Here is a 25,754-nt window from a genome sequence, read left to right on the forward strand (position 1 = left end):
ATTTTTATGGCAGAGTGATTCTTTTCATTCATCGTGGAGTCCACAAATGTTCGACTTGTGATGAATGCAAAAAAAGAGAATGAGAGAGTGCTTCGCATTCATCATGAAAGTCTTGGACAGCTACATCATCTGTACAGATTCACATTCTGAACTGAACTATGTTTGTAGCTTTCAAAAAAGTTTTTTTTGACGACGTCCTCTAAAAGGACGTACAACAGCTAATAAGTGCATACATTTACTGGTAATCTAACAACCGGAATTGCAGAGGAGAATAAAAACTTCATGTATGAGTCTAGCTTCGCACGAGACAAAAGAGAGAAGACGTTGTGGAAAGCGTCATTAGGGAGAGGAGTGAGAGGGTGTGACTCACGGAAAGTAAGCCTCTTTAATTATTTTGAGTCATCCAAAAGAGCAACCTTTAATGAAAGCCAGCGAAGTTCCTAATCGGATACCAAAGTTTTGCACCGACATGGACTACCAATTCAAGGGCAAGAGAGTGAACTGTACATCTCTCCAACCAAACTACACTCTACTTACAGGGAAAATCAATCAGAAGGGTTGAGCTAACATACTCATTGCTAAAGCAGGGTTCGTAAGTCAGCACATTATTATTAATTTATTAAATGTCATGAAAAATATCACTTAAATATCAATTTAAAAATAATTCATTGTTAATTCTAAGTTAATGAGTTTCCTATAGTTTGTTTAACTTGGATTTAAAAAATTGTAAATTGAAAATATCAGTCAGATGTAGACGCGAGTCCAGTTTTCAGGTAACAGGGGTAGGCCTAAGTAAGGCCATGTTTTCAGAAGGGGTAATTTAATCAAATCGTACTTTTTTCTCCTATAAATCTATCAGAGAGAAACAAATGGATAACAATGTATTTGATGATTAAATTTACTCATTTTAAAAAATACAACAGATTCAGAACACTTTCTGAGATTTCCAGTCGAAAATTTTTGACAATATTTAAGGGGTATATGTATATAAAAGTGGCAAAAAATATGCACATAACACGAACGGCGGTTTTTCTTCCATGTGTATCAAAGAGAGAATCATTCTTAGGTTTCGCCGGCGGTAAAAGAACTACAGGAGCTCGCCAAAAGAGATGGCGGGGAAGAAGGCGCTCCATCAGATTTTCAGGTTTGACATCTGTGAAAAAAAAGCGCTTTTATGACGCGCCAACTTTGTATGCTGGCTGCTTTCTGCAGTGGCTGAAACATTATTGCATGTGACAAGAGTCTATTTTGTTTCAGATATCTGCGGCTGCTTTCCATGTCGTAGGCTTAGGCTTAAGGTTTTTCTTATGGGCATGAAATGACAATGCTTTAACTGTAAAACTTTAATTTTTCTTCAGTTGCCTACAACGAACTAAAATATCTCTTCAAATAACTTTCTTTCCTTTTGCAAGGCTTTCTCTGTATAATATTGTTAGTTAAATATTTTATGGTTTTTAGGGGATTATTTGCTGCTCCTTGCTTCTCTCCCAAGTTCTGAGATTATATGTTTGTACACAGGTATAGTATATGCTTCAGTATAGTGAACTTCTACAGCACGCCATGGAATTATACAGTATATGCATGTGTGTGTATGTATGCGTGTGTGTGTGTGTGTGTGAAAGAGAGAGAGAAAGAGAGAGAAGAATGAAAAAAGCTAATTAGAAATAAACAGACACAAATGGAATTAGTGTTGGAGGATCATGCAGAATTCAGTGATGGAGAAGGGAATCAGCCAAGCGTGTTGATGATTATTGAGAGTACAAAGATGGTATAAAAGCAAGTGGTGGAATGAAAGGATTAGAAAAGGAGAACAGGAGACAGGTTAAAGTAAAGTTACAAAACAACTGAGGATCATGTAACAATATGCATGAGTGTGGATCAGATGGCCTAGTCGGAGTGAGTGAAAAACGTTGGCTATGTTAAAAATTTTTTGATAAAACTAAACAGATAAAATCTGGAGAAAGAGGAGCTCCTTTTTATGGAAAAGGTTCTTGAACAAATGGATCTCAGGATGTAAGAGAATTCAGCTCTTTGACAGGAGAAAGTATTTTGAGGAGTGCACGACTGGAAAATGTTAGAGGTTAAAGAATGAAAAGATGTCAAGAATTGGTGGGATTACATACAAGTGAGGTGTAGTGTACGGCGGTTAAAGGTTATTGACTGGTTGACCTTGGTATGTAAGTTATGTTTGTGAGGATGATGTGAAAGGTTTCAAAGGGATGGTTAAGAAGAAGAATTGCTCATTTTTATTAAAGTGAAAGTAATAAAGGTGACTAAGAAATAAGGGATATAACATCACCTAGTATACCAGGGAGGGTGTATGATACGATTTTGATTGAGGAAGTAAAACACATAACAGGATTGATACGCGAAGAACTATGCTAGCGTAGACAGTAAAGAAGGCGTGTACATTAAGCACTTGGTATGAAATAGTTTTTGAGAAATTCGGGGTAAAGTGAAAAAGCTGTACGTGGACCAGAAAAAGCCCTTAGAGATGTAGAGTGGAGGGCACTCTGTATGTAGGGGGTAAAATGCCATTAGGTGAGAATGATCAAAAGTTTTCATGATGAAATCAACGTGTATGTTAGAACATGTAGACAGTTAGGTGCAACCTTTGTGTGAGACAATGGTAGGTACTGCCATGTGCTATTTATAGGCGGAGTGGTGGGAGGGGTCATAGACAAAGGACAGGAGATAAAAGCGCAAAATTATGGGATAAAAAAATCGGTCGTGTATAGTGTGTAGTGGCTGTTTGGAGATGATATAAGTGGGAATAATAAAGAGGATCTGCCTAGCTTATTATTTGAATATGTTTATAAGAGGAGAAAACTGAAAGAGAATGTTACCCGGAGTAAGGTTGTGATGGTAAATGAATACTAGGAAGTGGAATAAAGAATATTGATGGGAACTGCATAAGAATGGAAATTGTTGACTCATAGAGGCATATGGGTATGACAAATGAAGTATGGAGGGCAGCAGAGTGTAGGTAAAAGATTTGGAAGCTAATGTTGGAGTGTATGAAGAATTGTTGAGTCAGATCTCTTACTGAAATGAAGTGTGGATATTAAATGTGGAAAGAAAAATGGAAGATAGATTCTTTTTGTATAGCATAAATGGAGCAAGACGGACTGATATGGAGAGAAATGTGGAGATGCGTTGTGGAAAAGAGGTCTGCATTGTTGATAAAGCAGATCATCATTTTGAGGTGGTTTGGTTATGTAGAGAGAATTGAGAACGACAAGCAAAAAGATTATACAGACATGCAAGGCTTAGGAGGAGGAAGACTCATAAATTGCTGGTTAGATAGTGTAGAAGAGGTACTGGACAGGACACTGTGTGTAGGGGTTATAAAGCTTGTTTGTGCGCATGCATGCACAGACTTTTAAGTTGCAGTATGGTTGCTCTTATAAACCATGGCTTAATCTAAGCAATGTGGATATTCCAAAAATAAACTTTTATTGAATTTCTCTTTCCATTTAACTTTCAGTCACTAGAAAATTCATTTTTATATGAGGTTAATGTTCGTAAAAACAAGAAAAAATTATTTTAATTTTTATATACTTATCACTATTTTCTTTTCTACTTGGCATAATATTGTATCTCCCATTTTAATGCGAGATTATCTGGAGTAATCTGAAGTCTCGGGCCATACTTTTGTTTCTGACGATGGCGTATTTCCAGGGCATGCTCCGCAAAACGAGCCATTCCCGCCAGAGCATGAAGAGAGGGGAGGGAGGAGGAGGAGGAGACTATTACAACGGTGGAAATGTAACTCCAACCTTCACCGAGGAAACGGAGGAAGCCATGTTGTAAGAAGGCGCCGATTTCCATCTTTCAGGCTGCGTACCCAAATGGAGAAAGAAAACTACAATGTGTCACTTGCACATCAAAATAAAAAATAGCAGATGATGATATCTGTAAGGACAAGAGTCCCTCAGAGATGAGATAAGCAGTAGGATGTGAATCTAGGTACCATATTTTTGTTTATGGTTTGCTACAGCAAAGACATCTAGGCGCTACTGATATCGATATTTTTTCGAAGGGGAATTTTCCTGTGACGAGTATAGGCTCCAGTATTGTCCTTTGATGAAGAAACAAATAAAACCATGCAGTTGTAAATGATGCAAATGATTCTTCCAAGATGATATATTCTGTATTTATATTTTACTGAGAATGAAAATTATGGAACAGGGCTTAAATGCATGAATATCTTGGTTTCTGTTTTTTCATCGCATGTAAAATATAGAAACATGTTCTTCCTAGATTAAAAACATTTTCACACATATTGTATATTTATATAGAATATTGACCAGCTGTAATGTCGACCTTATGTTTAAAATTTTCCATGACTGCATTAGGTATAAGTTACCTGTGCTTTTCTGAAAAAATAGTACTGCTCATAGATGAATTGAGGTTTTCCTTTATTGAAATTCATTATATGGACTATACCAAGCTCAGTATATTTCATTTGTGTAGTTGTAGATTAGATTATAAACATATTTCATATACTTCAAATTAGGTATGATATGCATTTTACATTGCTATGTGTTGTGCACATTTGAAACAAATATTCATTAACAAAGGCATCAGTTGTACAGGGGTTCTGTTGGAATAATTTCTCAGGTGAACTGAATGTTATTCCAGCGCGAGAAAAAAAATTGTACTAAGGTTTAGAGTCATTCCATGTTGCTTCTGTTGCAGGAGAAAGTAATTGATGGAAGTTTTATTGCTGTTGATAAAGTTTTTACGTGAATTGTATTAAAAAAAAGAAATTATAGATAAATTCATTTAAACAGGAAGTGTCTTGGTAACTGTTTAGATTAAAAAGGAGCGACAGGAACATATTAAATGTTTTAGACCAAAATTTCATCTGGATGAGATAAAAAGTTCTGTTTCTCTTCAGCTAACAAACTGCAAGACTTTTTAAATGTATTTAGAAGTAACGGATAATTTGGAAGCTGTTGTTCTCTGGCCATAATACCAGCCTAATATAAGTTATTTGCAAGATTATCAGTTGAAGCTGTTCCTTTGAAAATGATTATGAAATATAAAGTACTTAATATATGATGATAAGAATCTACGTGTGGAATTTTATTATACCTTTCAGTTACTAAGAACTACGTTATGGGATTGTAATGCTCTACTTACTCATGTTTAGCCACATTATTTCCAACACACATTTTAGCTATCATTACAAATTATTTGTTCTTCACTTGGTCGTGGCTGGTTTTACATAGTAAAAGGAACAATGTTTCACTTGTCAATAGGCAGTTCATATTTTCATCGTACTAGAATTTACTTTTAAATTGCATATTCCTTTATTCATGATGTTTTCTGTCACTATCCTTCAGTATACCCCGTAGGAGGAGTAGTGCGGTCAGTGCACCTTACGTTGCACACTAGGCATTACTAAAGGGCGTTTGCAGCGTCCCTTCTGCCCAAGGCTGCACCCACTTTTTAGCCTCTTACATTACTTCCATTCCCGTTGCCTTTCTTCAGTCTTGCTGTCCAACCTCTCTTAAGTATTATTTCCAGCGCAGCTGTGGAGTTTTTCCCACCTCCACCTTTAGATCCCTGTACCTCATCTCTATTTTTAGATCCATTCATCTTGCTGTCCAACCACTCGAACTCCCTCTTTTCTCTGTCTTAAGTGCTGAGTGGCCGAAAATGCACCAGTGCAAATAAAAAATGACTATCCTATTTGCTGTGAGAGAGAATAAAAGTTAAATTGAACTTAGAAACCACGCGTTGTATCTTGTCTTCCCTTGGACGTCGATCACGACAGCCAATGACACCAGTTTCTCACCATCATTTTACTCTCCTTGCCTTCATTCCTAGCAGGTTTCTCTTCTTGGACTCGTGATCACAGGCTTAAAAGGCACTCTGTACTGTGACGTTCAGATTACTATAAGTTCGGTAGGACGGTGGTAGTGTGGCTTTATAGAGGCTGGCTTCTCCAAAATCAACCTTCTTCAGGTCACGATCGCGTGGTAAGTTTTGCAATTAAATTTCAGCTTAACTGGAGTCACCACGTTGAAAAGGCGGCATGAGGACGGACCCTGATTTACAGCCTTGCTGGTATCGTTGGTTTAAATAATCCCTCGGGAGCGACGTTATTCGTGATAATATAAAGAGTGCCTTTCGTAATAATTTAATATTCGTGATGAAATACTGTGCTGTTCTGAATAATTTAATATGAAAACGTACGTATCTTTAAAGAAAGGGAATAAGCTTAAGCATTAATGAATTTAACCCATTAAGTAATGTAATATTTACATGGCACATCATGCTACGTGCCGTGAATATCTGTAGTCGAGGATACACCTCGTTCATTTTTCAATAGACTGATTCAGCATTAATGCATTTCTCCGATTTCGCTCAATACAGATCGTGAAAAGTCAAAATCTTTCTGAATTAAAGCACCAGGAAACAAAGTATGGAAGAACGGAAGGCGTCTGGTATAGTTTTTGAAATCCTGATATATCTGAGTAGCAGTAGTTAGAGAAAAATCGCCATTACATGATTACTTAACGGTTTAGAGTCCAAGAACTAAGCGTAATATTTTTTCATGCAAATTCATTCATTTTACCTGATTGACAGGTTCTAAGAACTTAAACCTATTCTACCTCGCCCGATGTTCTTGCATTAAGTTATTAGCAATTCAGATCTCCAGACAACAAAGGACACTTATACTGACAGAAAAAGAAAGACGGTGATTTTCACGCCTTCGGCCACAGATATACACGAGGATTACTTCAACAGAAGTATTATTCCATTTAAACTTTCAGTAAGTTTGTACGACGCAATAGCTGTAATTGCCAAAATTTATAACTGATAAAATCAGTGCAACCTGTTTTAAGCCATTTGTGCTTCCTTTACTAGAATACTGTTCCCCGGTGTGGATGTCTACTGCCAGAGATTTATCTCTTTTAGATGAAGTTGTTCGTAGTGGTAGGTTTCTGTTTCCTAATACTAGAAGTTATGGCCTGGACCAAGGTCAAGGTCTAGAGGGACCATCGACGGACGGTTTCTTTCGTCAATGTCGTGCAATTGGAACTTCAAAAGTTCAAGCAAAGGTGCAATGCATCACTACCCTCATGCTATGCTCCTTGCATTTTAATGCATCTGTATCTATTTATTTTTTTCCTTTTTAATAAGTGAGATCTTTTCAATGTATTTCCCTTTACCTTCTCTTACTTCGTAATGAGCACCACATTCTTTGAAAGCTTGAATTTCAAGTCAGTGGTCCCTGTGGGATTATTCCATATGAATAGTGTTCATCTTCTAAATAATAATAATAACAACAACAATATAATAATAATAATACGTTTAGCTCAACGTTGTGCACGTGGGGCCAATTTGAAGTCCCCTAAAGTTTTTTGATGTAGGGCAAATACTATGGAGAAAAAGTAATTGAGCTCAATATTGTTTAATCTTACTTCTGAGTTCTGACTATAGCGTGAAAAGTTAAAGAAAATGCCTAGAGTTGCCATGACAGATGAAAGAATTTATGAAAACAGGGGTATACAATAGCATAAATGAGGCAGGTTAACTAACAAAAATCTAAGCAAACATGAGAAAAACTTGAAATTCCAAACTTTAGAATATATAAGGAAGTGATAATTGTTAAACTAAATGGGGAAAAATGAGAATATGAAAAGAAGAAAACCACGGAGGCCTGGGGTTTATTCAGATGATATGTTTCAATTGAAGAAGGAGATATTCGAAAGAAGAAAATAAAAAATAAAGTTTTTTTATTTACTCTACCAACAGAACTGGAAATTACATAATAAAAGAATGTAAAGTTGTAATGGAAATATATCAATCATATTTATCTTAGAGATGAAGAGAGTGACACTGGAAATGAAATAGAATATTTTAAGAAAAGAAATCCTAAAAGGTACAATGATAGACGAATATATAATATTATTGATAACGCTTTTCAAAGAAATGAAGAAAATGGCATTTCCAAAAACATCTTTAAGAAAGATCGTAGATACAGTATGTACAATGATTGACAGATGCCAAGTACTATACTATGAAAATAAACTTTATAATAAATAGAAAGGAGGAAAAAAAAACGATAGAGAGCATCTTGACCATATAACTCCGAGATAGAAATGTTCTAAAAATAAAAAGATAGAAATCTGAATGGAATCGACAAGCTGTTATCCAAATGAATTTGGTGAAATAGGCTGAAACGCGGAAACGAAATGCTTACTAATTTTTAAAATTAAATAAAAAATTTTGAATTGGTTCCAAAATAAATCTACGGTATAGTTAAAAGAATGGCAAACGAAAACAAGAAGCAGACAAAAGAAATGCTTAGGCATAAGGATAAAATATCTAATTACACAGAATCTTATGAAAAAAGTAAAGATATGTATATTCATTTCTGTACATACATGCATACATTTATGTCTGTATGTATACATCTGCTATACTTAGGAATTTTTTCATATATGTCTATTTAATTGCAATTTCTTTTTTTTTTTTATCTCTATTGATATATTCTTGAGCTGCGTTTGTGTCCATTATCCAAAACCAACCAGGTTGTTAATGCAGTAATCATTGCTTACATACGATACATGTAGGCTACTGTAAGTGCCCATTGGAGCTGAATTATACTTAAGATTTCTTCTCAGTATTTCTTGTCTTTTGTTTGTTAATGGTAAACAGGAGATCATAAGCTTCTTTAGTAACATGCTATAATTGTTCAAAAACTGTTATTTCTTGCTTCAATAAATATGTAGACTCTAGGTTTTTCCATTGAAGAGGGCCACTTATGGCACTCAGCTCAAGCCCTGTCTACACGAAAGATGTCCTACTACTACTACTACAACTACTAGGGTTTCATTTTGAAGCAAGAAGAAGAAGAATCCGAACCGTAAACAAATACTCACATGTTCTAGAGGTGTTAGCATGTTCTGTCAAAGATGGAGGTGTACATAAATGTTTGCTCGGAATACAGTAATCAAGGAATAAGGAAATCAGTGAAACTTATAAACGAATCCATTGAAAATCATGGATTGTTTCAGAAGGAGGTAAGCAAAACCCGTGACCTAAGGTTGCCGTTCGGCTATAGCCGGAGCCAGTGTAAACAGAGGGGTCACATGGTTATGTCTAGGCTACTTCATATCTGGGGTAGGCATTTCAGAGGTATTACAATCTAACCAGACTTACCCTTACTTAGGACCTTGTTCCTTACCTGGTTGGGGGTGGGGGACATAGTCCCCAAAATGTGCTGTGACCCCTCCATCTGCATACTTCCCTGGTAGTTTATGGTAGCATAAAGATTGAATAGTAGCCACAGCATTAGGCCAAGTAATTTTGGTAATTCTAATGAAGAGCTCTGCACGAAGATATTGTTGATTAATTTAATTTTTTGGCTGAATGATATAGAAAAGGGTGCATATGATGCAGTACAGGTGGGATAACTTGAGAAATTTACTGAAAAAAGTTTAGAAATTTACTATTATTTATGTTTTTACGTTATCTCTGAGGGGCTGGTACCAAATATGGCACCCTTTGGAGCTTTTCTGTGTAAAAACATGAACAAAAGATGGTAAATTTCGTACGTTAGCGTATTTCTGTAAATTTTTCAAGTTGACCTATTTCACCAGTCCTGCATCATATACATCCTTCTCTATATTGTTCAGTCACAAAATTTTATTAATGAAAAATATCTCCTTGTGGAGATTTTCGTTGGAATTACAGTACCATAATTTTGGGCAGACATATGAACAAATGATATTTCCTACTGTATATCTCATTTTTTATGCATTCTTTACCATTATTAATAGTTGAAATTGCTTAATATTGTGTTTTCCCTACTGTTAAATGTAAGTTATTGGGGGGACAGTGGAAAACCAGGATTGTTGGGTTTGGGAGTGGGGGGTAGGGATGGCATTATACTTAGATGTTGAGGGTTCACACTTTCTTGAGTTTGAAGAAAAATCATTGGCTGTGTCTTGATCAGTTATGGCGGCAGAGGAGGGACTGTGGTGGGGGCTTACAGAAACCTGGCTAATGGTTTGGCAGAGTATCTTGAGGTAGAAAGCCTAGGAGAACTGAAACCATCACTTGAACTAATGATAAAAGTTCATTTTTCAAGTAAAATTTTGCTAGAAAACCTAGTAAATGCACATTTTGTGTGATAAATATAGGGTAATGAAGTGATCAGAAGAAACACTTTAAATGAGGAGTGAGCAGTTTAAGCTAATTATTGAATATGAATACACCATAGGCCTATGGAGACTAGTCTATCAGAATTTGAATATATGGACTGGCTGTGGCTTCCACATCACTAAGAATACCGCAGCGATACATCCTAAACTTCCCCACTCCTCCGTATTCATGAATGTAGCTAATATTTACATAAAATCTGACTTCTTACCTTATCTAATTGAAAGTTGTTGAAATCACTGAAGTCATCGGGTTCTAGCAAGGCATTCTTGCTTGTTGGAGGCATGGGCTCCTAATTGCTGGTGGTAGGCAAGTGTTTCTGTAGTGGTGCTGAGTTTCCATGTGAAAGTGGATAGGCATGTGCAACCAATTTCAAGAATGGTCAGAATATGCGTGCTGATCCTTTTATTGAAATATAACTTTTAAGCCAAAGGCCAAGTGCTGGGACCTTTGAGGTCATTTAGCACTGCAAATAATGCTGATGCAATTGTTAGGATGTAAAGTAAGATGGAAGAGATAATTAATGGAAAAATAGTAAAAGGAATGAAAGTTGTTGCAAGTTGGGGCTGAAGGGATGCTGCAAAGAACCTTAAGTAGTGCCTCCAGTGCATTGTGTGAGGTGCACTGACGGCACTTTTGAATACATTAAGTGGTAAAGTAGCCATCGTACATATTTTTCCTTATGCTATTCTAGGTAGCACTCCTTTTCAGGACATGCCTCTGTGACTGTTGAATTAAAGCAGTCCCGGCTGATGTAAGTTCAGGCTATGGTTAACAGTAGAGTGTCTTAGGAAATAATCCGGAACAACTGCATTTGTTTCATATATTTATATCAATCACTGAAACTGAAGTTACTTAGAAATTCTTCACACTTCATGGTAGGTGCTCCATGTTGTTGCTGTAAGTTTGACATGGCTGATGGATAACATAGGAGATCAGGCATGAAAACAGTGCTGTTGGTTGATGTTAAAAAAAATTATATAATAGGGCAACTCAGTTTAATTGTATCCTAGTTACTGGTTGAATTTCAATAATAGGCAAACTTTTCAAGAAATTTAAATAAAGAAAAAATCAAGGTAAACTTTCTAAGTCTAAACTTGAAAGGTGAATATGTAATTTTAGTTTTGCAAATGTAAGAATGCATAACTGAATGCTTTTTACATGTGTTTGTATATAGTTCTGTGTTATACAGTAAGTATATTCAGTTTTACATGTCAGTTGGAAACGTAATCAGATTTTAAGTGCTGCAGAGTATAAAATATATAAATTTTGAGACTTTCAACAGTCTCCAAAGTGTGGCTGTTACGAGCCGAGTGTGGATATAGACTATAATACGGTATGTGGTACTTGGGAATTTTCATATACAGTATAAAATCAATGTCTGAGTGCAATTTAGTAAATTCTTCATATTTCTTTTCCAGATTCCTAGTGTAGTTCAGTCGCATTTGAAGGAGATCAGTTTTCTTTTGCAAAGCGTTAAAACCAGGTATGTTTTGATAAGACTGCCATTTATTATGTAGTCACTATTTGCCAGTATTTTACTTACATATGTGTTAAATTTTCATTTTAATGAAACTCAGTATTGCTTTATATAGAACAGGTTTAAGAACAAGAAAAAAACTAGCAATTTTTTGACATGGGTTTTTGAAAGTAGCATTGAGTTTGTTGATCAACATTGTATTAATTTTTTTTACAGGTTATGTGTGTTAGTATTCTGACCAGATTATATTTTTAGTCCTGTTTTTTTAAACTATTTCTGTTGTTAAAGGTCAAAAGTTATAAAAGAGCTTAACCTTGATAATAACTTTTGCACCATACAAGATAGAGGCTTCCTATTGAACATATATAATTTACTAATGATGATGTGCAAAGGGACTTGGTGGCCTCAGACAAGTTCATACTTACAGGTCAAAAGTCAAATAGGAATTTAACCTTGGCCAAATTTTTGAACATGATAAAGCCTTCTTATTTGGCATGCATAGTCCACTAGCATACTAGCTGGTGTTTATAATGAGCTCAATGTTGTACTTGGAGGGCCAGGTTCATACAGTTTATGGTTACATTACAAATAGGCATTTAACCCCTGCCGTAAGTTTTGAAATAATATTTTGCAATTTTATCCATTTAATGAAGCAGATATACAGAGTAAGGTCAATGTCAGCATCATAATAGGAGGTTTCAAGTTTAAATACAAATTTAACCTTGGCCATAACTTGAATTTAAGTATACTGTTTATCACATGGACTTCATATTTGGTTTACATACTTTGCTAATGAAGTCAGTGTCCATATCAGTGTCATGGTCATACTTTGGGTCAAAGGTTAAATAAGAAATTAAACTTAGCCATAACTTTGAAAGTATTCGTAATAGACTTCATATACGATAAATAATGCCAGTGTGGTAGAGCAGGGTAAGAGCCAAGGTTGCAATTATAGGTCAAGAGTGAAGTATGAATGCAGATTATACTTTTTATTTGGTTTGTTTGTTTGACTATTTGTTAGCATTGTTACACAGAAATTCTTGTGTGTATTTAAAAAAGAAATAGGGCCCTGTTGGTGGTGGATTACTCTCCCTTGGTGGAGGTTTGCAGCATCTTAATGCTTTTCTTGCTTGTGTTTAACTTAGGCTGTTTATGACTCATATTTAATATCCTAGCTATATAAAAAGATTCTTATGTTTGCTTTATTCAAGCACAGCAGGGGAGTATCCTGAAAAGGGTGTAGGGAATGAGTAAATGATCTTAAACAACTTTTATGGGTTTTCTCCAAAAATTTTTGCTTTTGATGCTTTATTTTGCAATGTGGATTCAACTATGTAAGTGGTATATATTTGATTTTTCTTCTAGTATAGATATTTTTCTTTTTAAATGTTCAAGGTTGCTGCATTTTTTTTACATTTTGTTTTTGTTTGTGTTAGGAGGAAACCTGCCTTTTTAGTTGTTTATGTAACTTTCTACCACCCTCTACATTACTGTACTGTATTTTATTTTGAAGATAAGGTTATGTGTTTTTATAATTGCTTCAGTTAATGTTAGCCTAGCCTGTGAAAGTTCAGTGTTTTAGTATCTGCTGCAAGAGTACCAAGATTGAATCATGCATGGTTTCTTAGGAGTTGGAATAACTTATACAAACGTTAAGGAGAGTATAGAATTATTTATGAATTTGGAATATGGTTTAATTTTTTTTGGATAAGAACATAAATATGCAGTCAGTAGCCACAGTTTTTCTACAGATTTCTTTTAGATAAGTCAGTAGGGATAAGACATAGACTTCACATATGATCTATTTTATTAATCATCATTCAGCATCTGACAGATAAGGGCTAACATGAAAATTCCTTTTAGTAACTAATATTTTCCTAATAATGTTGTACTGTAAGTGCAACATAAAAACTGCATTAATGTTCAGTTATGAAGTTTGTTTGTTATAGATGTTGGAGAACTCCAGTTTGTTGCAATGTTGTGTGAAACAGTTGCACAGTTGGTTCCATTTTGGATTGATAATTTATATCATGTGCAGACTTATACAGTGCTGTGAACTGCCCTCTTTCATGTTGGAAAGTACAAAATATACTGCAGACTGCAATGTTTGTAGTTTTAAACACTTATGAGCTGTCATTCCTCTGTTTGAGTCTGGTTTTGTGTGTAGGTGAATCAGTCATTCATTTTTTTTTTTTACATCAAGCCTTTTCTCTAAATGGGATGACTTCAGGGTGAAGACAAGACACTAATCACTGCCTCATTCATACTTTTAGTCACTGAATTGTGGATGAATCCCATGCACAGAAAACTTCCACAGCCAGTGTTAGATGCTTCATACCTTACAATGATGGCTCATTTGAATCTTGTTGGACACCCTACACTGTGTGCCATTCATCTCCAACCTAAGTGAACTCTCTTGATTCCTGGATGTTAAGGGCCCCCTTTCTAATGCCTCTTTCACACAGTTTGTTCAGTCCTTTCTAACTTTTCTGCTTTTCATGATTAATAAACCAGAAGCCTATACAGTATATGCAGGGACTCAGTGTATTTCAGCTTTTCTACTAGATCCATATAATTTAAAGAAGATATGTTAAAATATGTTGTTTCTTTGCACATGTTGGACATTAAGGAAATGAAGATGATTATAAAGCAGATAAAGCTGTAATCACTGTGAATAGATCTAAGTACAGTATGCATGTTCTTGTTAGTGATTTTTTACTATCTCTAAAGTCCATCATCATCAGTAAATGGGAGCCATTTTGGAATAATGAAACTTGCTATAACAAATTATAACAGATTAAACCAGTTGTTGGTTTGTGATATTCTTCATTCCAAAAAAAAACACGACTGGGAAGTTATATTCTGTCTTCACACTTCTCATTCATCTGATCAATGGGTATGAATACCCACATGACCCAATTCCTGAATGCAGAAAATCTCTTGAAATTAAGTGTATGTACTATAGCGATTTTCAAACTTTGAAGTATCAATGAAGGTCAAGTATGGTATTAGAAACAGGTCCTTGAAAGACATTTTCTCAATCTTCAGCATTCACTCTACAGTATCCAATTTTGAAATTTTCAAGGACCTGAGTTGAGAATGATAACTCATTAGTTTGGTTAAATTGTACAGTATAACAATAATATAGTAATAATAATAATAATAATAATAAAATAGAATAATAATGATAATAGTAGTAATGTAGCTTAAGGTTCTGTACTGCTTGAATGCTTGAAATTTTTAAAATTTACTACTTAAATGGTTGGATGTTACCATCTAGATTTTAACTTCAGAAATACTGTAGTCTCCATAACTTGTAAAGTTCCCCCCTTGCTAGGAATGTCTAACAGAGGCAACCTAAACTGGATTTGTAGTATCCTGCAAAGCAGTTGTTGAATGTTTCTCTTGCCTTTCCAGACACCATGGCTTTCAGCTGTTGTTACCGTTGATTCAGCAGGGTTCACCGGCATTGCTGGAGAAACGATGTGACCTCTGGTTTGGTGCTTGCTGTCAGGTGAGAAGCAGTGTGCATTATTCACTTGATTTGTTTGATAACCAAATTTTAAAAAGAAATTTAACCCTTTCACTTGTAACTCATAAACAATTACTGTACATCTATGGGCAGCAGCAGTGACTTGAGTGGTAAGAATACAAATGTTTACACCTTTTTTTGTTCAAAGACATGTAGCTCTGACAAAATGCAAAGTTGACCACTCAGTGTTGTTTCATTTTTTAGCTGAATAATTTTTCTACAGAATGCATAAAAAAAATTCCCCCAAAATAACTTATGTAGGTGGAATAATGAGTAGAAACTACGAGATACAAGAAAATTTTGCACTTTTCCCCCGAAGAAAATTTACCAAAAAAATATTTGCCATAAAGTCTTTGTTTTTTATCCCTAGCACACTCAGGTAAATTACCTAGTTATTGCAATGCAAAAAGTATTAATTATAGCAAGGAAAATGTGAAAAAATGAATGACAAAGTAGCTTCACATTTCTGTAAGAAAAGTGATAGTCATCGTGTGATATGTGCAAAAAATTTGTATACCTTTTTCTTCAGACTCATAGCTCCAACAGTTTTCAAGGTAGACTGCTCAGTTTTGTTTCCTTTTGCAACTGAATGATTGTTCTATACAATGGCATTAAAAGTCTCCCCAAAATAACTTTATGCAGGTGAAATAATGAGTAGACATTACAAAATAGGTGAAAATTTTTCTCTTTCCCCAAAAAATATTATTTATAAAGTCATTGTTGTAAATCCATAGGATACTTAGATACATTACCTAGTTATTGAAATGCAAAAAGTTGTAATTATAGCAAGGGAAATATGAAAAAATGAATGACAAGGTAGCATCGTGTTTTCTGTAAGAAAAGTGCCAGTCACCCATGTGATATACTGTACTCAGGAAACTCCTTATACCTTTTTATGTTCCAAGACATGCAGCTCCAACCATTTTCAAGGTAGACTGCTGAATTTTTTTCATTTTGTAGCTGAATGATTGCTCTATACAGTAGCATAAAAAAAAAAAAAAAAACAGAATAACTTTATGTAGGTGGAATAATGGGTAGAAATTACTACATATGAGAAAACTGTATTTTTCTCCCAAAAAATAGTTGCCAAAAAAATATTTGCAATAAGGAAAAGTTACCCAGATAAATTATGGAGGTTTTGCAGTTCAAAAGTTGAAATTATACCAAAGGAAATATGAAAAATTGAATGACAAAGTACAGGCAGTCCCGGTTTACTGGCCAGGTCCGACTTTACGTTCCGAATTCCTAACGCTTTTCAAATATATTCATCAGAAATTATTTCCCGGTTTACGATGCATGTTCTGGGGTTACGACGCGTCGTACACTGATCCGACGGAAGAAATATGGCTCCAAAATGGCAGAATAATCATAATTTGAAGGTTTTTTTTTTTTGATGAAAAACTCAATAAAAATGCAGTTTACATCGTTTTCAATGCACCCAAAGCATTAAAAGTAAGGTTTTCTTATGATTTTTGACGATTTTTGACAATTTTTCGGTTTACGACGCGGCGTAAAAACGGAACCCCCGTCGTAAACCGGGGACTGCCTGTAGCGTCACATTTTTCGTAAAAAATAATGTAATTATAGAATAAAAATCTAAAACTATGCAAAACAAATAAACATGAATGTTACATATGTATAAAAAATATTACTCTCTCTCTCTTTCTCTCTTGCCAAAAATAAAAGATAAATGATGCAATTATAGAATAAAAATCAAAGATACATGTTACATGTGTATAAAAATATCAGGAACGCTCACTGAAAATGATCCTCATCCTATCTGCTGGTTTGTGCAGTTTTTTTTTTTTTTTTTTTTTTTTTTGCATAAGACATCAATATGCGAAGGACTTAAATTTTTATGCCGTTTATATCAGACATTGGTAAATGAAAGGGTTAAGTGTGATTTAATATAAGTATAATACAAACCATTCTTGTTCATGAAAGATACCAACCTCATATTTTATTCATGATAAAAATAGTGTCGAGTTATTCTCTTTGGTGCATGTCACACAGTCACTGCAATAAAGTAATCCCTCACTAATACAGATCGTCATTATCCAGAACTCGACATTATCTGACACACCCGGACCAGGGATCAAGGCCCCAAAGGTATATGATATACATAAATTTGTTAAAATTTGAAAAAGCCTCCCTCTGATGATTGGCAATGCTGTGCTGCCTCAAGAAAATTTTGGTAACATTGCCAATGCTTGGACTGACCAGGAAAGATTTTTTGGGGATGGGGAGGCCTTGAGAAGTTTCCATGGTCAGAGGCTTAGTGCCATGGAGGGGAGGGGCAGCAACGTTGAGTAGAGAAAGGCTCAGAGAAGGGAGTTGTTTAGGAAGGTGAGTGGAGCTCGGGAGCAGTGTTTATGGGTGGGAGGGGATGGGGTATGCATTGTTGGATGGATGAAGAGGGCTAGGTAGACCTGACTTGATAGAGCTTGTATGGTTTCATGTTTTCATGTTTGTGATAAATTAATTCACATTTTATTAAAGGATATGTATAGTACGGGGATATGGTAGAGAGAGAGAGAGAGAGACAATAACCAGGGTATGTTTGCCTCATAGTACTGTACCACACACTACTTCACTTTTTTATTCATGTTTTATGCTACAGTACTCTCGCTTATATTTTTGCTGTATTTTCTCACTATTTATTTTTTCAAACCAAAATATGAATGCAGTCCTGTTATTTATATTTAATTCTACAGTATTCTCGTTTTTATTTTTACTGTATTTTCTCAAATTTTATTCTTTCAAACCAAGAGATAAATGCAATATGTGCAAAGGTAGAGAGAGAGAGAGAGAGAGAGAGAGAGAGAGAGAGAGAGAGAGAGAGAGGAGAGAGAGAGAGAGAGAGAGAGAGAGCTGAGGTGAAATATCAAGTGATAAAAATATTCTCTCGCATACTGTTATGATAAGTGTGATAATCACAGAATCATTTAAACTTGTAATGAAGTATGGTACATTAAATCGAGCGAAGCAAAAAGAAAAAAAGAAAGGAAACGTACATATGCACTTATTCCTTGACGTGGGTAAACTTGCTATAGCCTATTTATGTGGTGTTGCCCATATATGAAATTCACATTTCAAGTATTTTTACAATGATTAGAGATGAAATATCAGCAGTGATAAAATATTCTCTTGTTCACTGTTATGATATGTGTGATAATCATAGTCAACTAAACTTGTAATGAAGTACTGTACATTAAATTGAGAAAAATAAATAAAAAAATGGTAAACGTGATACAGTAATGCACTAAGAAACAAACTCTTGAACATACAGAGCAAGAGATGTAGAGCGAAAGGGTTAGCTTTCGTGATAGCTATTGGCTCAAAAGCTTGACGTCACTTATGGCTGATATGGATACATTATCATTTTAAGAGGGAATCTTAGAAGGTGCTGATTTTTGGTTTTGAATGGCTGATAGGCCTAGCATCACAAACATATATGCCCTTGCACACCCCTAGATTATTTTACTCTTCATTATCTGGATTTTGCCCATATCCGACTTGCCCTTGGCACTATTAATTCAGATAATTGAGGGGTTAATACTGTATATGTTTTAAAAATCATCATCTGGATGGATTTCTCATTAGCAGATGTATTAGCTGCTTTTTCATATCTTATGCTTTCATCGCCGATTTTCAGTTTATCATCACACCTAAGAATGGAACCCCTGCCAATAACTTGGGACTGCCTGTATATGTATATGACAGTGCTTGAACCCTTAATGGATGGGCATCATCATACCCAGTACAAGCAGGGCAGTTGCTCGGTGGGGGGTTTAGGTTCTGATGGTAGGAGGCGATAAAGAAAAATCGCTAATAACCAAAATCAGCAATTTTCAGTTATCGCGATGCTGGAGAAATAACAAATTTTTAAACCTTTAACAAGCACCCGAAAAAACTGAGATCGCCAATAACTGAGCCCGCGGATAACTGGGGACTGCTTGTATCTGTAACAGGTTTTGAGTGATGGATGGGCTAACTCATATTAGTATTAATATTACACACCTTACGATTTGGATGAATTTAGCAGAAAAGATGTTCATAACACTACAATGGTTGATACTTATGGCAACTGTGTAGCTCAATACAGGACAGATGAGGGATTAATGTGCCTTGAGACTTGATGGGGGAATGTACTGCCCCCCTCTATCCCATGACATCTTCTTATTTATTTGGTTATAAGTACAGTCTACCCAGGGATTGCTGTTGGTTTTAGTTTGTATCTTTTATCACATATAGTTGACATACTATCTTAAAAGATAAGAATTAAAACCAGCAGCAATCCCTGGGTATATGTATGAGCAAATAAATAAGAAGACATCATGGACCATAAAGATACATCAAATGTTCCCTCCATCAAGTACTAAAGGCACACAAATACCTCTGTCCTGTGCTGAGAACAACATTTGCTAGCCTTGCTGTATTATAAAAAACATACATACCTCACAAAAAGTTAGTGGACAACTCATCTCAGTAAATGTTTTAGAATATTTTACAGACAAATATACTCAGAATTTGTTACTGATTTTAGTTCTTATTTGCATGTATAATTTTAGACAAAATAATATAAAGTAAATTTTGGCAAAAAAACATGCATAAATTTGGTAAAATTAGCATATTTTTACCTAGTCTTGTAAAAGAAGGCCCCAAAATACAGGGTTGTAAATAGTCACTTTCAACTTCCCTTGAAGGTAGGGAAAAATTTTCGGAAATTTTTCTAAACCATGTGCATTTGCATATCTTCCTCTTTCCATTGATGTTTTTTTCTTAAATAGGTCATATATATAATATATGCCATAAATATTAAATGCAGTTATATATATTAATAAAAAAAGTGTAATAGTGTGAACACAATACAGTACACTTAAATCAGAAGAAAAATTATTAAAATATGAAAATAATGAAGGCTAATCATAAAAAAATTAGCTCAAATAAATAGAAAAATAATGAAGGCTAATCATAAAAAAATTAGCTCAAATAAATAGAAACCTCCCAAGAGTAGTTAATGCCCTCAGATGTATTAGTAATGAGAATTGATGTTGCTTGAGACTATTGGATGTGCTCATAATGCTCATACACATGCATTACAAGTGGAGATGTGTTTCCTGGAGTATGTACCACTGCCCATTGTGAGGAAGGATTTTACTCCTTACATTTTGGTCTCCTCTTCTCTTCCAAGAATTAAGTGCCTTTCCATACCTTGTAAATTGCAATTCAGACTAGTTGTGTTTAATGGGTTTGTATGAACAAATATTCTACAATAAAAATAAATTATTTAATTTACTTATTTCATGTTTTTCATTCAGGCTATTACCTCACTGTGTGGATCAGCAGAGAAAATTGATGCTTGCAAGGTTGCAATTGTTCTTCTTAAAGCAGCAGTGATCTTACCTGAGCTTCAGAAGTCTTTCCTCACAAAATTACAGTCATCTTTGCTTCAGAATTTGGCAACGGCTGATTCTTCTGTAAGAGTTTAACTTGTGTTGTTCATTATTAATGGTGTGTATTATTGATTAGGAATCATATGAATATTAAATGTCCAAAAATTTAAACGTGTCAAGTAAGGATTATTGATTGTAGATAATAACATTGTTTGTAAAGAAATGCTTTACACCTCTTATTTTACTCAATGTTGCAGTACCAGAATAGACTGGAAAGTGGTATTAAATCAACCATTTTACATGAGAAAAATACCATGATGCAAGACCTGCATAGTGGGAGTCCACTCACCCCTAGATAATTTACCGCTACGTTGGTGATCGCCTCGAAGTAACCCGATCTTATGGATAGGCTTTTTCTCTGGTAGACCCAGCCATAGTTATACCTTCAGAAATGCTATTGAACCATTTCACTGGGTGACACAGGTCTTCCCCCAGAAATAGATTTTTCCTTTGTCAAAATCCCTTTTGTAGACTGTAGACTACTGTTCATTTCCTTCATAATCTGGAATTCAGCATTTGAAAGTGTTTATGGTTGGACATATTTTATATAGTACTATCAGTGAAAAAATAGTCACTTTGTGAACAGTTTTTTTTTTACTACAGTTTTATTTGACATTATTAATTTTTTTTGGATAACATTAACTGTATTTTTCTTCAACAGTGGGATTCTGCAGCATTTGAGTGTCTATATGAGTTAGTCAAGGTTATTCCAGGCCAGTGTTTTCCCCAAAAGGTAAAGATGTGTTATTATAACTTTTGTCTCGTCTCATAAAATTTCCTTTGACCTTGAATCATCCTTTTTTATATATAGCTTTGCATTGCCACTGAACTCTCCATCGCATCAAAACAAAATAAAAATTAATGTGACCAGATTATGATAACAATACTGAAAGATACTCTTTATATCATGACTACATAGCTAGATGGTAAATTAATTAGTCTGCTAAGCATGCTTGAGGAAAATACTGTATCTAGTAATAAACTCATAAAAAAGACACTTGATTCCCATAATTATCAATTAAAGCGAGGTACTTTTGAGTGTCTTTAGTTCAGAGAGTTTTAGATATTCTACTTATTTTAGATGCCTGAAAAATACATGAAAATTTAGACAGTTTTATGGAATTAATTTGTGGCTAATTGTCTTAATGTTCTGTTTTTCTAATGTTGAAGTTACTAATACCTGTCAGGCATGGGTAAGCTTGTTAAGTAGGTGCAGTATGTTATTTTTTTTATAGAAGAAAATAAGTTTATTCGCTACAGATATTACTTTAACATAATTCATGTTTCACTTGAATTCCCAAACTCTGAAGTTTCGAAGGAAATGAAAAAAAGAGCCTGCTACTCTTGGCAGGTTGGCAAACTGGATTGTTTATTGTAACTTTGCAGATTAGAGATACGAACAGACAGTCACAAATTAAAATTGTGTTTGGAATGCTCCCCTTTGCTACCCACAAGTTCAAATTTTGCTTGGCATATCTATTCTGCTAGTCATAATTTTTGCAAAGAACAGAAGAACAAGAGGAAGAAAAAAGAACCTGTTCCTTTAACCCCTTCCCTAATTATCTAGAGTATTCTTGTTATTAACTACCATGTATTCTTACAGTCACAAGAATACTTGCCTGATGTAACTTTGTCTTTGATGAATTCCCATTTTCTATATTTCCTCTCCTCATAAGAAATGTTTAGTATGTATTTTTGTCAATAGATGGCAATGTGCACTGTTTACTTTGTGAGCTTCCAATGTCAGACGCTGCTCAGGCGAAATTCTCTCCAAGTTCATAACCTTCAAAGCATGGAAAAAATACTAAATTTTGAATATGGATGAATCTAAATTTTATTTTCTTCTTTTCACCATTCTAACATCCAAAGTAATTCTTTATAATACTGCATTGTTTTAAAATATAGTGAAAATAGTATCATCAGTGACTCCCGAGTTAACTCGGGAATGTAAACATGAAAAATTATGTACTACATATTAAAAACCAACTTACAAACAATTCAAGATATGAATAGCCGTCGTGAATGTAACTTGTTCATAAATCGGGTAGTGACTATATATATTAAATGATAATTTTTTTATCATAAACTCAGTACTTGAGCATATCCTTAATAGCATCTTAGTTTGATGGGAGCATTGCTACTGCTATCCAGATACATGAATAAAGTGGACCAGGTACCATCATCAGGTTTTGGCAGTAGAGGAATTTATGGAACCCAGTGGATCTGAAGGATAACGAGGGGTTATGAGTTGCTTAGAACGTTGATAGTAAAACAAATGGATATTTTGTAAGATCTGGAATTGGGTGATGACTATACCCTTACTTGTTCTGTAAGGCATAGAGGTGAATGGCCCAGAGTGTTCTTCATTCATAGAGGTGAATGGCCCAGAGTGTTCTTCATTAAGTAGGAAAGCCAAGATGGAATAGGTAAAGAGAATGAATGAAGTTGAAAACCTTGAATCATTATTCCCAACTGACTGTAGACTCACACTTCTGGGTACCAGCTCTTAAGACTTGAATTGATATTTATGTTTCCTTTAGAATGTAAAACAGTTGAGGACTGACAGAAGATACAAAAAATAGGATTTTCCCATGTCTAAATCTTTTTTTGCTGTGCTACCATGTTAGATGCGATATATTTTAAATAATCTCTTAAATTTAATGTCGTGTATGTCATGTGTAAAGTCCAGGTTAGTTTAGGTTAGGAACTATGTGGAATGGCTGTTAGCTGTAAGATATTTAGAAGATATTCATGTGCAAGCTATAATATAAGGTCTTTGTTATTTACCAGAAAGCCAGACCCCAAAGCATCTGTTAAGTTGAGGTGCTAATGTATTCAATTCCAGAACCCCAAAACAAATGCAGACTTCCCATGGAAGTTTGGCTATTCCCAGGGAATTATGCACTTGGAACCCCACACCCCTACACTATATGGGGTGAATGTTAATATAAGTAAGTAGTAATCATAAAATGTTGAGAAAAAAACATCTTTAAAGCAAGCCCTCTTGAAAAACAACAAAGATCTGGTTTTTTTGTGGTTATTGCAAAGGGAGACTGACAGAAGTCTGTGCCTTCACACATATGCACAGTAGTGAAGAACACCACATAATAGGGTGAAATAAAAAGAGAGGAAAGCATGAGAGAAAGTTGGCACTAGGCTGTGAGAACACGAAGATGATCTGGGAGAGTGCTGCTCAGATACTGATGTTAGAGTTGCAGAATGGAATGAGTAAAGATGTGGAGTGGTGGTAGGAGCCTGCTAGCTGGGGCAGATGCATTCTTTCTAAGATAAATTTAGAACTGAAATAATTCCTACATGGAATAAGGCATTTTATGATTAATGGGTTGTAATGAAAAATCCTTTGTACTGTACATTACTAATTTATGGTTTATGTCATAGGTTCTGATTGAAGAGAATATGTTGAAGTATCTGGACAACCCTCTAAGTAGAGCAGGAGCACCTGATATTGTTGAAAAAGCTGCAAAAGTGTTTGCAGTGCTACCTCTGCCAGGAATGGGGGGTAACAAAGCTCTTGGAAAAGCAGAGGCTAGAGGAAGGCAGTTGACCCAGCTTCTCGCTCTTGCACACAAGACAATGGATTCCCTCTTTGAGGGTGTTGTAGAAAAAGAGGTAAGTCATCAATTTGAGACTATTGGTTTTATAAGATAAATTTGTTCTTGGCATTTTCCTTATGTTTGAAATAATACATGATTGTAGCTAAACTTGTAAATAGCACTGATTTGCAAGTGCCCCTTATAGTTAAATAGATTTTGTGTGACTATATGTTAAAAGAAAATAACTGACTTCAGAGGAGAGCAGAGTGTTTTTTAATTGTTCTTTGTATGCTGTACTGTGTCCTGTATTGCATTAACTTAAAAAAATTAATAGTATCCAAAGAATTGAGAATTATGTTCATATCTTTTTATAATAAGTGTATAATGAACACAAAACAACCAAAAAATATGACACTTTAGCATACAAAATTTCTCATTCAAGAACTTCATGGTCAAGTAACTGCTATTATCAAGTACAAGACATCCAAAGATAATGTATTGTATTCATAATGAATGTTATGTGTACTACAGGTGTAACCAAATATTATGAGAAGACAGTAACCAGATTACCAGTAATGTAGTGCACATGGAAGTGCAATACTACAGTACTTCATATTTGCAAGATTCCCTTGTATACATTTTCTTTGGATCTCATTTTCTATGTACAGTACAGTACAATTTTATCATTAGTCAATTGTTTGTACTGTGTGTGTAGCATAATGGTTGCAAAACAAAAATCATGCAATAAGATTCCATATAGAAAAAAGATATTTTCGTTGAGCCAGTCAGTACATATAATGCTCGGTTAGTTCACCTGGCTGAGTAGAAGTATTTTTTGTACTCCCATCCAGATAGTTCAGTTTTTGTTTCACACATCCATCAACGCCTTTGTGAGTTAATTCACACTTCAGCTAATTGGTATGGTTTAGTACAAATACAACGTTGCACTGAAAACGGTGCATAGTTCGGATGAATATGGGATTATTATTATTATTATTATTATTATTATTATTATTATTATTATTATTACAAAGGAAGAAGACCCTCTTTAAAGCAAGTTTTGTTGAATAAAAAGGGATTTTGACAAAGGAAAAATCTATTTCTGAGGAAGTCCGTGTCACGGTGAAATTCCATTACAGCACGAATTTCTAGGTATAAAATGCTAGATATACCAGAGAAAAAGAGCTTTCAGGAAAGCTGGGGTTACTACCCCCAGTCAGCGTCTTCTAGGAAGCGTCGGTATAAGTAAGGGTGAGTGAAATACCACTACCACGAAACCTACTGAAAGATCTCTCCTTATCAAAATCCCGGAACAGAGCGGTGAGCGTTACAGCCCCACACACTCAACACCCCGCCAGGGCGGGCGACACCAGCGCCACCTACCTCATTCCATGCTAGCACTAACCCCAGACTTGGCATGTGCAAAAGAAAAGGGGTGGGGAGCCATAGGTGAGTCAGGGAGGGTCACCGGGTGACACGGACCTTCCTCAGAAATAGATTTTTCCTTTGTCAAAATCCCACTTTTCTGAGTTCAGTCCGTGTCAGCG

The 25,754-nt window shown here is 35.0% G+C and overlaps 2 protein-coding genes across 2 annotated transcripts in view; both read left to right on the forward strand.

Annotated features, from left to right (window-relative positions):
• Nucleotides 1-3,852, forward strand: part of ninaC (STKc_myosinIII_N_like and MYSc_Myo21 domain-containing protein ninaC) — a 93,762-nt gene extending 89,910 nt beyond the window's left edge. The window contains exon 33 of the mRNA XM_067113540.1: nucleotides 3,682-3,852. Coding sequence (XP_066969641.1) covers nucleotides 3,682-3,813 — 132 coding nt within the window. The 3' untranslated portion in view covers nucleotides 3,814-3,852. The remainder of the gene's footprint in view (nucleotides 1-3,681) is intronic.
• Nucleotides 3,853-8,840: 4,988 nt separating this feature from the next.
• The window catches only part of LOC136844404 (proline-, glutamic acid- and leucine-rich protein 1-like), a 62,973-nt gene continuing 46,059 nt past the window's right edge, over nucleotides 8,841-25,754 (forward strand). The window contains exons 1-6 of the mRNA XM_067113541.1: nucleotides 8,841-9,044; nucleotides 11,607-11,671; nucleotides 15,083-15,179; nucleotides 20,519-20,677; nucleotides 21,315-21,386; nucleotides 24,053-24,283. Of these exons, the coding sequence (XP_066969642.1) occupies nucleotides 8,937-9,044; nucleotides 11,607-11,671; nucleotides 15,083-15,179; nucleotides 20,519-20,677; nucleotides 21,315-21,386; nucleotides 24,053-24,283 (732 nt within the window). The 5' untranslated portion in view covers nucleotides 8,841-8,936. The remainder of the gene's footprint in view (nucleotides 9,045-11,606; nucleotides 11,672-15,082; nucleotides 15,180-20,518; nucleotides 20,678-21,314; nucleotides 21,387-24,052; nucleotides 24,284-25,754) is intronic.

Source organism: Macrobrachium rosenbergii, chromosome 12 (genome assembly GCF_040412425.1).
Source record: "Macrobrachium rosenbergii isolate ZJJX-2024 chromosome 12, ASM4041242v1, whole genome shotgun sequence".
NCBI lineage: Eukaryota > Metazoa > Arthropoda > Malacostraca > Decapoda > Palaemonidae > Macrobrachium > Macrobrachium rosenbergii.